Below are 15,451 nucleotides of genomic sequence, written 5' to 3'. Positions count from 1 at the left end.
AGGGACTGGTCATTATATCTATGCTAGAGTCTTACAAAGCCTGGCTCTAGCATTATCTCATTTTTACACATTATCTCGTCTCGTTCTTATCGCATCTCTTTCGTTATCTCCTTCTGGTAACATGTGGCAGGGGTCTGGTTTTTATAACGGGTCGTTATTCCAGGATGCGTGCTGACGGAATGGTACAGTACCGATTGCTGCACTGTGTGTTAACTAATGTTTAACAGATCTATGAATCATTGCACAAAGAAATTTATCGCGATTAACTGATTGTTTGGAAATTAGTTGCATGGTAAAGAAAACACCTGGTTAATTTAGCAATATTTATTTGAAACACTTCATCACCGCTGGGAAATTCATCGATGACTCATCTGTGAGGTAGATACCAGAGTGATGCAGATGGTAGAACTATTTGTAAGACCGCTGTAGAAACAAGCGATATCACAACTATTAGCGTCTCGTTAAAATTACCTACATAGGTAATTGTGTTAGCACTTAGTTAGCTAAGGCTTCCAAATGAAAACGCCAAACTTCGGTGAGTTTTTTTTAACCCTTCTGTACTCGCGCGAAAAATCATAACTCGTATGTCCGTGCACGGTGTCACAGACCGAAAGTTGAAGTTGAACGTATTTTTTAGGATTCACAGGGAAACTTCGATATAACGTACACATTTTCAATGGACATATCCAAACCATACCAGATTGCCGTGAAACGTTGTGGGTGTAGAACCATTGATCATTGAGCAACTTCAAATCTTTAAATCTCCTAAAAAAAATCTACTTTTTGGAATGGGCCAAAGTTTTTTTTTAATTTTTTACAAAAATTTTCAACTCCAAAACTATATTACCTACCAAATTTTGGACAAAAGATAAAATGTAGGCAATTGTTTAAATGTTCATCTAAACAATAAAAAAATAAAATTACACTGTAAAAAAATATTTAACGATTGAAATAATTTTTTTCTCGAAAATGTTTTTTTTTAAATTCTTATAAAATTTATCAAAATTAACAGTGCCCTTCTTCCAATGTATGAAAGAGTTGTTGATAGTTGTATGGAATATTCAAGTACTAATGTTTTTGAGAAAAACAAATTTTAATTTTCAAAATATATATTTTTTTTTTGAAAATGAGTTTGCTATTTTTTAATGAAAGCTTGAAAAATGAACTTATCATTCTTTGACTAAAATTATGTATATTTTTTAGAGATAGGATATTTTTTGAAATTTCAATTTCCTTTTAGCAATTTAGTTTAATATAAATTTTTAGTACAAAATTAATAATAACACATTAAAAATTATTAACTTTTCACTTCCAAAATGTTATTAAAATCCACTAATTTTATCAAAAATTTTCTCAGCTTTCTCATCCAAACAATAAAATGCAATTTAAGTAAAAAAAAGACAAACTTTCATGCTTCGTGAGGAAATCGACTGAACAACATCGTTACTGGGCGAGCTAGACGGCGAGTGCCTTTCTCAAGGCAATGGGGGGAGGCCTTTTTGGAGGTTAGAGACGGATGAACTGAAGAACTTTAAAGTCTCAAGCAATGAATATCGCTTGTTCTTCCTTGTTTTGCGTCATCACATGTCTTCGTTTCGATTGAGCTGTGCACGCGACCAAATACTCACTCGCTGCTGTCTCTGGCATTGCAATCATTGTATCAAACTGACGCCATTGCATTAAGGTTCCGAGCTACCCAATTGTGTGGGGAATCATCAAGCTAGGCTATCGTCAGCTCACCAAGAAAAAAAAAGTTCTGGAATTTTGTCATTGCTTTGGTTTCGAATGACGGTAGGAAAACTCTCTCCACAAAGGTTGGCAGCTAAGCTAATCTAGACTGGCAATATTAACAGAAAGGGCTGAGAAGAGCGCAAAACGGTGATAAGTGTGTGTATATTTGGTTGCTTCAAGCCATCGATATATGGATATTTGTGTGCGTACGTGCGTTCTTCATAACCCGTACGTAAAAATAGTGCATCTTCGCTACGCTGAAACCCCATTTGATTCTGCTCCCGTGTGCATTGGCCCTGTAACGATGAAACAATCGCCTAATTTTTTATGCTATGATTGACGATTGTTTGGTGTTGCAAATTATGCAGTCGTAATGATAAATATAAACAAGGAGGGGAGATAGCGGGAGGGAAATATTTACGCTAGGGTATTAGTAATGAATCTCTGCTAAGGTAAATATCCAGCCTTTTTCCAAGCAGTTAACATTGTTTGTTTTTTGTCATCAATGCAATGAACTGGCGCTATGGTGAAGCAGATGTTAAGGTTTTGCACCAAAAAAATATTTGGGGAATACCAAGTTATTCAAAAAGTTATATTAAGTTATTATCGCAAAACTGCTGTCAACTAGGATTGCATTTGCGCTTATCTTGATCATTATGAAGCAGTGCTACTCTTTTCAAGGTTATGGAGATTAACAGATAGAGTTTATTTCGTTTATTTAGTCACCAAGAAAGTAAATGTCGTTCTGAAATTTTGTATGTGATTTGGTTTCGCTTGCCAGTAGCGAAACTAAGGATGACAGCTGCGCTTATCTCGAGCATGTATTGTTCTGCGAGCACAAGAATGAATCATCAAACAATTCTCGTCAAATGATTCTACAATGAAAAACATTACAGGGCGATCAAACTGGTAGAATGGTTATTTCAATATTTTCGTAGCATTATAAAATAATATCCGCAGTTATAAACAAGCGACTTGAATTAAACTACAGCGTAGTTCTACGTCAACAATGCGGTCGTGTTTTGTACAAAACCTCCTATAATTTTGACGTGGGACTACGTCTAACCGGAATATATGGAGGGTAAAATGAAAACCTAAACACAGAACATGCAGGAAAAAATGAATGATTTCGAATGCTTATAGCTCGAACATTTCGTACTGGATAGGAGAGATGTTTGCATCACTTGATAGGAAATATTTCTACGCATCTATCGCAACTAACAAAATGTTGTTTTTCATTAGATAAACAATTGAATAACTGTAAAATATTAGGCGTTATCTAAACGCCCTAACTGCATCGTTTTGATTGGCCCGATTTACGGTTTCCCTAACACAACCATCAAAACCAAGCAGCCTTGGGGAAATCGGCATTGCAAATACATGAAAGTAGGGGGACTTTTGTTCTCATCGAAAAATGTTCCCTAACACAGACTTTAAAACCAAGCAGCGAAATCGGCATTGCAAGCACACGAAAGAGCCTAGAGGCGAGTGAACTGAAAAGTTTAAAACCTCTTAAAGCCAAAAAGAAGAAAAAGAACACACGAAAGTAGGGGGAGCTTTTGTTCCCACCGAAATGTGTTCCCTAATAGAGATTTCTAAACCAAGGTGCCTGGAGAAATCGGTATTTCAAATTCATGCAAGTCGGGGGTATTTTTGTTCCGACTGGAATGTGTTTCCCTAACACAGACTTCAAATCCATGAAGCGTGGGGAAATCGGCATTGCGAATTCATACAAATCGGGGGTATTTTTGTTCCGATTGAAATGTGTTTCCCTAACACAGACTTCAAAACCGAGGTTTCTGGGGAAATCGGCTCTGCAAATAAATGCAAACTGCGAGTACTTTTGTCCTCGCTTGCCTTTGTGCAGAGTGGAATATGTCTGTCCTAACATGATCTTCTAAACTTAGGAACCTGGGAAAATCGTGCAGCCACTAGAAGCGAATGAACTTCCCAGTTTCAAGCAAATTCGAGATTCGAGAAGTATGTACACTTTTGGGATGTAAACTTCAGAGGGAAATGTAAAATAAAATAATCGTTTGATAATTTTTTTTTGTCTTTATTGGAAAGATTTTCAGCCTTAGGCTGGTTCATCAAACGTTTGATAATTCTTCCGTACATATATTTTGTTCTAGTCATCATACCAAACGTAAAAGGTCCGTCATTAAATTTACTTGTAACGAAGAACAACCAATCACAATAAATGAATTGACTTTACACGGCATTTGTTCATTTTTTTCACTCACAGAGCAAATATATTGAACTCAATTGAATTTGGAAACTGTTTCATTCAATCAAGAATTTAATCAATACAAACGAATGATTGCTAAGCTAAGGTAGTTCCACGTGAACCTTTTTTTATCATTGAAATGTGAGAAGATCCCCTCACTTGAATCAATCAAGCATGATTACGGGCTTGAAATTCATGCTGGGACAGTTATATCAACATGTGACAATTGAACTTCATGCTGTTTTTTTAAATACTGCGAACAAACAATAATTTGTTTTGTATCTTTCCGACAGATTATGCATAAAAATATCGTTCTATGAAAAAAAGTGAAATTTGCAAAAAAGTAACATGTGAAAACTATGCGTAAAACGGGAGTCCAATACCATTCGCTAACAATGTGTACATGTGCTTTGTTAAACTTTTTTTTTGTTTGAGAATTAGTTCGTTCTTCCAAACCAATTGGATTGAGTGCATTAGTCAGGCCGAGAGCGTGACATAACATTCTTGTACTTTTAACCGATTCTTTTATAATGGATCTACAAAACACATGGTGGGATAGTTATGCCTAAAATATCAACACGGGACAATTGAGCTCGATTTTTTCAAACACTGGGAACAAACATGAAGTTTTTTTTTATGTTTTCCGGAAGATTATGGATAAAAACATCGTTTTATGAAGAAAAGTGAAAATTGTCAAAAAGTAACATGGGACAACTATGCGTAGAACGGCAGCATTCAAATACCAACAAATCTCCCATACATCCAAAAAAAGGGCACTGTTACAGGGGAAAAAATGTTTTAAACAAGTAAACGATAATTTTATCTATTTACCTTCAATCAACAGAATGTAGGGAAACATCATTAGAAAGGTTGGCTTCATCTTCTAGTTGGATTTTGTCATCATTATTTACTAACTAACCAAACAGCACCACAATAAAGTAATAAGAGCTTTTTTCTGATTATGCTTCGATACAACGTACAAATTTGGAAGCAAAATGTACCATTCTGAATCATATTTCGGACACTTTGTTCTAATATCTTGAAATGCTTAATGCACTAATGATATAACTATGAAACTAGTATCACAATTGCTTCTTCAGAGTAATCCCTTGGTTTCACTATCACTTCATTTGAGAATTATAATTGAATTATTACATAGTAGAAAAAAATCCAACAGCACTACTCATTATCGTTTGTGTTTGACGTTTGCTTAGTGTGAGCACATAGAATTTAGCCCTTCATCAATATTTAAATTTCTCTCGTGTTTCATCAGTTCTCATCATCGTTATCAGGTTACTGTGATTGCTTGGAAAGTGTTTCGCAGTTGACTATAAAAAATAATCAAGTGTAGTGTAATTTTCTTTTATTCAACCTGATATGTTGGGCAAATCATCAGTTTGGATGACTGTTCACATATTCTAGGAGAAGTGAACAGACATTTTGTTTAATCTCAGCGATTAATTAGCATAGACATTGTTTTCATGTTTGGGGGCAAAGTGGTCATAGGTAAATAACAACTTACAATGTTCTGTTTACTAAAGCTGATATACCTCATCACATTCTTCTCTTGAAGAAGATCCTTTTGTGGCTTTGACCCTGGATAAATATGCCACTCCAACTAAACCAAGCCTCATTATGCGAAACGTTATGTGTTTCTTCCTACGCTTTTGTGTGCAAGAGAAAATTTAAATTGGGGCTCTAGGTGAATAGGCCAAGCTTATTTCATGCATGTACCTAGTATAACAAATGTGATTTGAACAAATTTGGACGAAAAAAACGCATAAATCTATCCCATTTAGCTTGAAAAGTTCGATTTTTCACAATTTTTTCTAATGATGAAAAGTGTTCTATTTTGAATTTTTATAGTAAAAGCCGTTTGCTATCTTGAAGAACAATGAGTTGAACTATAATATTCTTCGAGAAACGGGAATTAAATCGGTATGCGGGCGCTGGAAATGGGCATATTCCTTAGGGTGACCACTATGCCACCACTTCCCCTAATAGATTCAGCGTTCTGAAAACAGAGTTATTTTTGATACTGCAACACAAATTACGAAATTCTCGCTCCAACTATTTATCATTTTGTCTTATTTGGATTCTTTGCAATTATTGATCACGCCATTTTTTTTGTCAAACAATGGAGAAGTACATGCATACTTCAATACATTGCATCTGTCTCACTGATGAAACATTTCAGGGTAGGGGTTACGGTCATAACTGTTCGAATGCGACACTACACCGCGCGTGGGGTCATGATTCAAATTCAATTGAAAGTTATTTTTTTTAGCAAAAGATACGTCTTGAGTAGCGTTTGAGTCGATGAATAAATAGGGTCATTTCGAGTTCAAAACGGATAAATAAATCGCCACCCATTTTGTTTTGTTTCAAATTTGTACGCTAACCTACAAAATCCGTACGTACGTGTACATTATTACCTGTAAGTCATCACACTTCTCTGGATCTTTATTAATATCGCGATGTCGTTAACGTTGGATTATACGTTGTTCGGTATTTTTACAAACTGTTGACTGTACCTGTGTGATTTTATCGCTACAAATTTATTTCACAAGATGCGACTGTTTCGTGTGATAATTTATGTGAGCCTGATATAATCCTCCGATTCTGATCTCATCTTATCTATCTATCTTATCTATCGCTAACCTTCGGCCCTATCGATGATCGTGAGAGCGATCGATCGTTTATAGGCTGATCTCTGTTAGATGATTGTCGGAGTGATTACGCGGTGGGTTTCAGCAACGATGATATAAGAAATTCATTTGGTATGCGGAGGCCATCCGCCTCCGTAAGCGCTTTTCGCGCATCCGATGACCTATCCACCGATGATGAGCGGCTTAGGTATGGACAATGATGTGATCTGATATTTGGTGATATTGATGATGACTCCGTTTTTGGTTCTTCTTGTAGATGTGATTCTGGATTATGACGCACTTGTTTGAATTGTGTATCCTGTCAATTGAGAAGAATGATTGATTTCGAGAACATAAACGATGGCAGGATACATAACTTCGCGGTAAGGTACGTCTACCCCAATGTTTACTTGTCGCCATATGAATAGTATGATCAGGAACATAGATGAACTGGTTGGAAATTTGTTGAATGTGGAGACCCGCTGAAAGATTTGATCCGTAGGTGGTGATTTGTTTTCTGCTACTGGTAGAATCCATAGTCTGTATTCTGCATGCAGATAAATCGCAACGTTCTGGCAGACAGATGTTTAAGTTGCTTCATCAATTTGGTATAAGTATTTGAATGCGTAACACATTGGGTCGACCAAATTCTTCGTAGATACTGAAAATAGTTCTGAACTTGTTGCCACTTGGTGGCCCTGTTGCGAATGAAAATTCTAGGAATATCACTACGTCCGATATATTAGGCTGTCAAAAAAGTCCTGCGGTATTTCCGCGAGGTGTCGTTGTAAGCGCGTAGTTCTAGTTGTATTCATTGTATCGAGTCATACTATAGCTTGTTGGAAAGGTATTTTTGCGCGCTATAATATAGTCAGTGACAGTGACAGTGTTTTGTTTGGTTAAGTCGTTCGTTAGTGATAGTGTCGCAAATATGGAGCAAAATAAAGAGAAAATCCGACATATTTTACAGTACTACTATGACAAAGGCAAAAATGCATCTCAAGCTGCCAATAAAATTTATGCAGTTTATGGACCCGATACAGTTTCCATTTCCACCGCACAACGATGGTTTCAACGTTTTCGTTCTGTTGTAGAGGTCGTCGAAGATGCGCCACGCTCTGGAAGGCCTGTCGTCGAAAATTGCGACAAAATCGCTGAATTAGCCGAGAAAGACCGGCATAGTAGCAGCCGTAGCATCGGCTAAGAGCTGGGGATAAGTCATCAAACCGTTATTAACCATTTGAAGAAGCTTGGATTCACAAAGAAGCTCGATGTATGGGTGCCACATACGTTGATGCAAAAAAAAAATCTTTGACCGTATCGACGCATGTGAATCGCAACAAAATCGACCCGTTTCTGAAGGGGATGGTGACTGGCGATGAAAAGTGGGTCACTTACGACAACGTGAAGCGCAAACGGTCGTGGTCGAAGCCCGCTGAAGCGGCTCAGACGGTGGCCAAGCCCTCATTAACGGCCAGGAAGGTTCTGCTGTGTGTTTGGTGGGATTGTCAAGGAATAATCTATTATGAGCTGCTTCCCTATAGCCAAACGCTCAATTCGGATCTGTACTGCCAACAACTGGACCGCTTGAAGGTAGCACTCATGAAGAAGAGGCCATCTTTGATAAACAGAGGCCGCATTGTCTTCCATCAGGACAACGCCAGGCCACACACTTCTTTGGTGACGCGCCAGAAGCTCCGGGAGCTCGGATGGGAGGTTCTTTTGCATCCGCCGTATAGTCCGGACCTTGCACCAAGTGACTACCACCTGTTTTTGTCCATGGCGAACGAGCTAGGTAGTCAGGAGTTAGCCACAAAAGAGGCCTGTGAAAATTGGCTATCCGAGTTTTTTGCCAATAAGGAAGCGAGCTTCTATAACAGGGGTATTATGAAGTTGGCATCTCGTTGGGAACAAGTCATCGAACAAAACGACGCATATTTGACTTAAAACAGATGATTGTAACTAATTTTATGAACAAATGAAAATTCAAAAAAACTACCGCAGGACTTTTTTGACAGCCTAATATATGTCCAATGTGGTTAATGCTCTGGTGGTTTGAACTAGTATTATCCCTAGGGTAATCTTAACCACACAGGAAGACTGCGATACTGATGAGGCTTCCTATTTGGAACGGATGCTGCACGTCGAAATTCTCAAAAAATTTCACTCCTAATTTGAGAAACGGAATGACGCTTTCAGATGATCAGTCACCCATCGACAGGGGTTGTGGGCTTGTGGTTTTCCCCAACGTAAAGGTGCCAGAGGCAGGATATAACTTTAACTCCAACGATTGCCTTATTTTGTATTCAGTTAACTCGGAAGAATGTGAGGCGATGGTCGAATAGCAGCAGGACTTATCTGGAACTGTTCCAGAGACGATCCAGCCTAACTGTGTATTCCACAGCGTAGGACCAGATTCAGTCAACTTGATTTTATGACTTGATTTAATGTTCTCTCGATCTCTCGAGCTCGAGCTTCTGGGAAAAGCTTTCAGACATATAAACAACGAGCGAGCACGAGTGAGAACAACGCACGAGCGAGATCGAATTTTCGTAGTGATCAGTGATGCTTACAACGGCAGTCGAGAGCAGCACTGTATGTGAAATGTGTTCTGTAGTCTTTGCGGTTGTAGTGTGATAACTTGTACTAGGGGTGTCTGTGGCGAATATGTATGATTAAGCTGTGCTAGTATTCATGGCATAATTTACAGGTGATTCCGTGTTGTGTCTAGGTATTTGCTGAATGGGTGTTGAATGACCATTGAGTGTTGAAAGGGCTTGATTTCGTGGTGGTTGCGGGTTCTGTCCTTCATGTTCCTCCAAAGACCTGCCCTGGTTGTGATTCTGCTGGCGAACCCACACTGGGCGATGAACTTCTGTGGAGAAGTGTATGATGGCGTTGGCCACAATGATGACACGATCCCCGGATACAGAATCTGGCTATGTGTGAAGGTGATAAACAATTGAAGCAAAGTGAATTTGCTTTGGCTGCATCTACTCGATCTGGAACTTTCATTTGGGAAAATCTGGAACACTTGAAAACAGAATGATGGTTTGAGTTTCTATTATCGCACTGAATTGATTTTGATGGTGCGATAGATTGCAACACCGAACAGTGTGATTTTAGAAAGTTTATTATTTCCTTATATCGTGGGACTTCCTTAGAACTATAATGAGACTCCCATTGTCTCAAAGTGACTGGATGTAATCGTTTACAAAGCATGTACTGTAATAAAGTACTCCACCCCTCTGTCTCCTCGCCAATTTTATTCAACATTTGTAAGTTGGTTTCGAAACCACTCACTAATTTATTCAGTGATTCAAAATTCTCCTGACGTAACGGTTCCAATGCGAATAAGGAATCTAAAAGAGTCATAACTAACAACTTTTTGTTCTCGTAAACGTTCTCTAGAGAATTCCACGCTATACTATAATTGTTGGAACAAATCTCAATCGTAGCGATTTCCTGTAGAGCATAACCGGTGAGTGACGTTCTCAAGTATGTGAACCTATCATATCTGGCAGTCTAAGGTCATTATGGATTAAGTTTTTGTACCTATCACTGAATGTAACCCAGTCTGACATCCGTCCACTGAACAATGGAAACTTAAGTTCAGGAAGTTTCACTCGAGACTGTGACATCTATTGAGTCTGTCTCCAATCATTTGACACTGCACGATTTCTGTTGTTGGTTGAGAGATATTCTAGAATAGTTTGCTTCAAATCGTACACAGCATTTTCAAAGTCCTTGATGATGGCGGCATTTTCCTTGTCCTTTTCAGTCGCTTTGGTTTCTGTAAGCTCCATATCATCCGCATCGTCGGCTAAAATCTCTAATTGCATTCGAACATTGACGAACTTCTCTAGTATTTCATCCAGTTTGGCTAACCTCAGTTCCAGAGATTGTTTATCCCTTCCATCCTCAAAGGATTGTACGAATTCAGCCACATTTTCCAGCGAGACGCGTAGCACACGCTCTTGTTTGGACAATAGCCTTAGCTTTTCCGAAGGCATTGTTGTAGACCCTTTGTTTCACTTTGAACAATACTTGTATTGTTGTAGACACAATATACCTTTATCTTATTACAATGATAATTATACTCAATAGAACAAAGAACCATGCTAACCGACCAGCAAAATTAACCGAAATGATTAAGATTTAGTCAAAGTTCAACTCAGCTTCTCAATATTGGAATACCATGAATTTTATTATGCAAGCAACTGTCGTTTATTTTATGTTTCTCAAATCGCTCAATGACATGCAAAGCGTCGGTCTCACATGCATCGAAGACCCACGCCACGGACTAACCTGCTCTGTACCCAGTACTTATCCTAGATAATCATCCAATCTCTGAGTCCTATTCCAGCAAGGTCAACAAGCAGCAGCAGCAGTTTGGTCCAATAGCAACAGCAGCACAGTGATTCCGGTGAATGTGTCCTATTGTGCTCGTGATGGATATTCAGCAGGCCACGTAGTGATGAATTAACAGCGATGGCGATGTGGCTTAGCCAGTGCCACAATATCTCTTGTATAACGATGTCACTTTCGCGTTTTCCGACAATCCGGTTCTATCGGACCAAAATGTTTGAACATGCAAGGTTTCTTAACTCATCGGTGAAACGCGATCGATGATTTTATCGCTACAAATTTGTTTCACAAGATGCGACTGTTTCGTTTGATAATTTATTTGAGACTGATATAATACTCCGGTTCTGATCTCATTCTATCTATCTATCTTATCTATCTTATCTATCGCTAACCTTCGGTCCTATCGACGGTCGTGAGAGCGATCGATCGTTTATGGGCTGATCTCTGTTAGATGATTGTCGGAGTGATTACGCGGTGGGTTTCAGCAACGATGATATAAGAAATTTATTTGGTAATTCACTACAACCTACTAGACTCGTGCTTGAACAAGGTACATGACGGCTTTTACGCCGCAGTAACGCTTGGTGCTGCTGATCAAAAATGCATTTACAATGTAATGATTGATCAGTTTCTTAAGGACGGAATTCCTTACAAGGAGCGTCTGAAAGGACTCGCGTCGGACGGTGCGACGTATGTTTTGCTCCAGATCAACATATTGAAGCTTTTGTTCCATTCTGAAAACCCTGTATTCACGATGCTACACGAAGAGGTGAAGGATTTTTATTTGATAATTCTCAGAAACTTTAATTGATAATTCCCAGAAACTTTCCCAATTTGACAAGCATTAACGTTGTGTTAGAAGCGTTTCCAGGATTCTACAATGGGGATATACAAGATCTGGAGAATTAATTCCGTACCCTAAAGATAAAATTACTCCGTAAGGGAATCATAGTTTCAGAACACGAGCATGTGCAAAATTGGTGGACAAAAATTGAATGTCTAAAAAGAATTGACGAAGAATTGATTCACTTGCATTTTGGCTCTCCCATGTCTTGTTTGCTACGTTCTCACTATGCGTCACCCCTTGACAACTGGCGATGTTTTTTTCTGAATATAATCAGAACAAAAATAAGCTTCGAAATCGGCTCAGCTACGATACGTTGAACGCTATTTTGGGTTTAAAAGGTTTGATTAAGTATCGTGGGGACAGCACGAAGTTTTTGCAATCTAGATTCAGACAAAAAAATTGTATGAGCATCATGAAACACACGAATAACATGCAAATGTAAACGTAGTATTTGTAGTAAATAAATGAATATTTTTTTCATGCTAATAAATTATTTTTTCCCTGCAACGAATATTTTAGATAGTACAGATTTTTCCTACAGATTTTTGAAAATTAAAGTACAGATAAGAAAAATTTTTAACCCCTCTGATACAGATTAAAATGTGGCAACAGTGGTTCCAAGTGGTTAATATGAGTATTATAGTTTAGTGTAGTATAGTGTAGAGTCAAGCCAAAAGTTCATGGCACCAAAATAATGTTCTATTTTGGATGTCATTCGTTATGAACAGATGAATCTTGGTTAACCCATCATGGGGCAGTTCCATAGGAAACCATTAATTGTACCAGAACAAAATGTGCTAAATCAAAAGGGTCAACGTGCTGAAACCGCTTTGTGACTTGCTATACCTGTTGAAAACTATTCGAATGATAGCAGATGGGAAGATAAAACAAACAAGTTAAAATAAAACAGCGGATAGCGGAGCTCTATTTCCAGGAATGTGGCTTATATATGCTCCATGTTTTTTGAATACTGTTTTCATTCGAGATTCATTTCAATTGAATGTCGGGTCTTTTTCTAATTGCAGTTTTGATATTCCTAAATAAACTCAATTAAAGTTATTCACGATGAAAATACAAGCAATAAGTTCTACTCTCTAATTATTTCTCTAGTATTAACACCCAAATTCAGCGCCCATTTACATTCATAACGCCATGCAACAAATATTTTCCAGCAATCGATTTATTTTCCCCATTTTTTTCTTTTTTCGCTCCTGTTGCTGTTGCTGTAATGACGGGGACCTGTCACATCAACAAATCCGAAAACACCAAACAAATTCAACAAATTTCCTCCGAAGTCACGATACGTGACCGCACTGTACTTCACCTTTACCTCGCTGACATCGGTGGGCTTTGGCAATGTTGCCCCGAACACGGATGCCGAGAAAATTTTCACGATATGCGTGATGTTGGTCGGATGTGAGTATAGAAGTAGTAATGCTTTGATTGCGTGACCATCCTGCCAGCCGTTTGCTAGCGGTGCTAAAACGATGGATTCCAGTTGCTATCGATTGGTCCAATTTTTCGGGGGTGCCCCGTAGGAATTTCGGAATGCCATAAAATACTTAGCACCTCTAACGGCTAGGAATGTAACTTCAGCATGATTTTGACCTTTTTTATTTGTTTGTGTTTCGTCCCTCCCGCCCCTCTGCTGACCCTGAACAACATCGGCGTTGAAAAATAGCCCTCATGTACGCCAGCATCTTCGGTAACGTATCGGCCATCATTCAACGGTTATATTCCGGCACGGCACGATATCACACGCAAATGTTGCGTGTCCGTGAGTTTATTCGGTTTCATCAGGTAAGCTATTCACACCAGCGAACCGTGTTGCACACACACGCACACACGTTGGTTGCGCGAAAGCCTCCGCGGTTTCACTCTCTATTTTTCTGCCCACGGCAAATCATATTTTATTTCACCTGTTCACGGTCGTACGGAATAAAGCGGGCTGTTGATTGCGAACATATTGCTCTTCCTCCCCCACTCCACAGATACCCAATCCGTTGCGACAACGACTGGAGGAGTACTTTCAGCACGCTTGGACCTACACCAATGGGATCGATATGAACTCGGTGCTGAAAGGGTTTCCCGAGTGCTTGCAGGCCGATATCTGCTTGCATCTGAACCGAAACCTGCTCAACAATTGCTCCGCCTTCGAAGCAGCCAGCCCTGGCTGCTTACGGTGAGTACCGCCATCATCATCCATTCCCCAAGGATAAGAGCACCATTGTCAACTGTCATCTCGCGTTGTCTTTGTTTTTATTTGCAGAGCTCTTTCGTTAAAGTTTAAAACTACTCACGCTCCGCCCGGTGACACGTTGGTGCACAAAGGAGACGTCCTCACGTACCTTTACTTTATAGCGCGTGGTTCTATAGAGATTTTAAAGGATGACGTCGTCATGGCGATACTAGGTAAGACACCCCCAATCTATCACATCAATGGATGGTCGTCTTTCGAATAACCACTAACGTCCGACTTCTCCCCCCGAACCCGCAGGGAAAGATGATATTTTCGGCGAAAATCCCTGCACACACACGACGCTGGGAAAATCGAACAGTAATGTTAAAGCATTAACTTATTGTGATCTACATAAGATTCATAGAGATGACTTATTAGACGTGTTAGATTTATTTCCGGAATTTTATGATAGTTTTGTAAATAGTTTGGAAATTACGTATAATATGAGAGATGTGAGTCTATTTTCAAAAACTTTTTCAAATACCGTTCATTGTAGCGCGTTGTGTGCTTCTTAATCCTGTCCTCGTTTTCGTTTCGTATAGACTAGATTTTATTTGGTGTTTTTACCCAAAACATTCTGTTAGATTATAGCGATTCCACACCAAATGACGAGTCGATCAGACTCGACCATCTTCGATTTGGATGAAACTTTGCATACGCTTTCGGTATGGGAAACTAACTCTCCACAGGTAGAATCATTATTCTGACTGAAAAGTAATCTTTAAAAATACATATGTATCCTGGCAATGAAACATACATTGCAAAAGTAATGTATCTTGGAAAAATAATCGACTGAACAAATAGCATTGCCAAAACTATCAACATCAACTAAAAAATCAACTCAAGATATATCCCAAAAGCTTCTGGTGTCACATCAATGATCGAAGAAAAAAATGAGGCGACGGATGGGATACCACCGGTATTTCTCTTCTGCGATAGTTCGACGTTTTTGCTACTTGATGTCACAAGAAAAAGATGGTGCTGAACGCATTCAAATGCCCAGTTATCACTCCATGTAGGAAAAAATAATCAATCTATTTTGTATACCACTTGCGGGACGACATCGTGAAGCACAAACCAAATATCAATGTCCTGGGCGTCGTATTCAAAACTCAACTAACTTTCGAGGTTCATGTTGCTTAGGTTTCCACTAAGACCTCATGTAAGGGTGATTTCATATTTCTACTCGCGAAAGACTTCACTTCTGTTTGAAATCCTTCAAGCAATGGTTCTCAACACGTTGAGCCCCGGATTGTTCTTGCTGCGCTTACTAGGAGCTAGGGGAGCAATGAACTTTCCTTGTGGGGAATCATCGTAACCACATTGGTTGTTCGTTCGCTTACTAAGCGATCGATCGTGAGTTCAAAACTCAGTGCCCTCAATTGATGGTC

At 38.9% G+C, this 15,451-nt stretch overlaps 1 protein-coding gene across 11 annotated transcripts in view; it reads left to right on the top strand.

Annotated features, from left to right (window-relative positions):
• LOC129771754 (potassium voltage-gated channel subfamily H member 6) overlaps window positions 1-15,451 on the top strand; it is a 405,800-nt gene that overhangs the window by 360,806 nt on the left and 29,543 nt on the right. For all 11 annotated transcript variants that reach the window (XM_055775755.1, XM_055775760.1, XM_055775754.1 and 8 more), the window contains 5 exons: window positions 13,117-13,237; window positions 13,503-13,621; window positions 13,813-14,003; window positions 14,091-14,233; window positions 14,319-14,512. In XM_055775755.1, coding sequence (XP_055631730.1) covers window positions 13,117-13,237; window positions 13,503-13,621; window positions 13,813-14,003; window positions 14,091-14,233; window positions 14,319-14,512 — 768 coding nt within the window. The remainder of the gene's footprint in view (window positions 1-13,116; window positions 13,238-13,502; window positions 13,622-13,812; window positions 14,004-14,090; window positions 14,234-14,318; window positions 14,513-15,451) is intronic.

This window comes from Toxorhynchites rutilus, chromosome 2 (assembly GCF_029784135.1).
Source record: "Toxorhynchites rutilus septentrionalis strain SRP chromosome 2, ASM2978413v1, whole genome shotgun sequence".
Classification (NCBI taxonomy): domain Eukaryota; kingdom Metazoa; phylum Arthropoda; class Insecta; order Diptera; family Culicidae; genus Toxorhynchites; species Toxorhynchites rutilus.
This window is presented reverse-complemented; position numbering and strand designations above follow the sequence as displayed.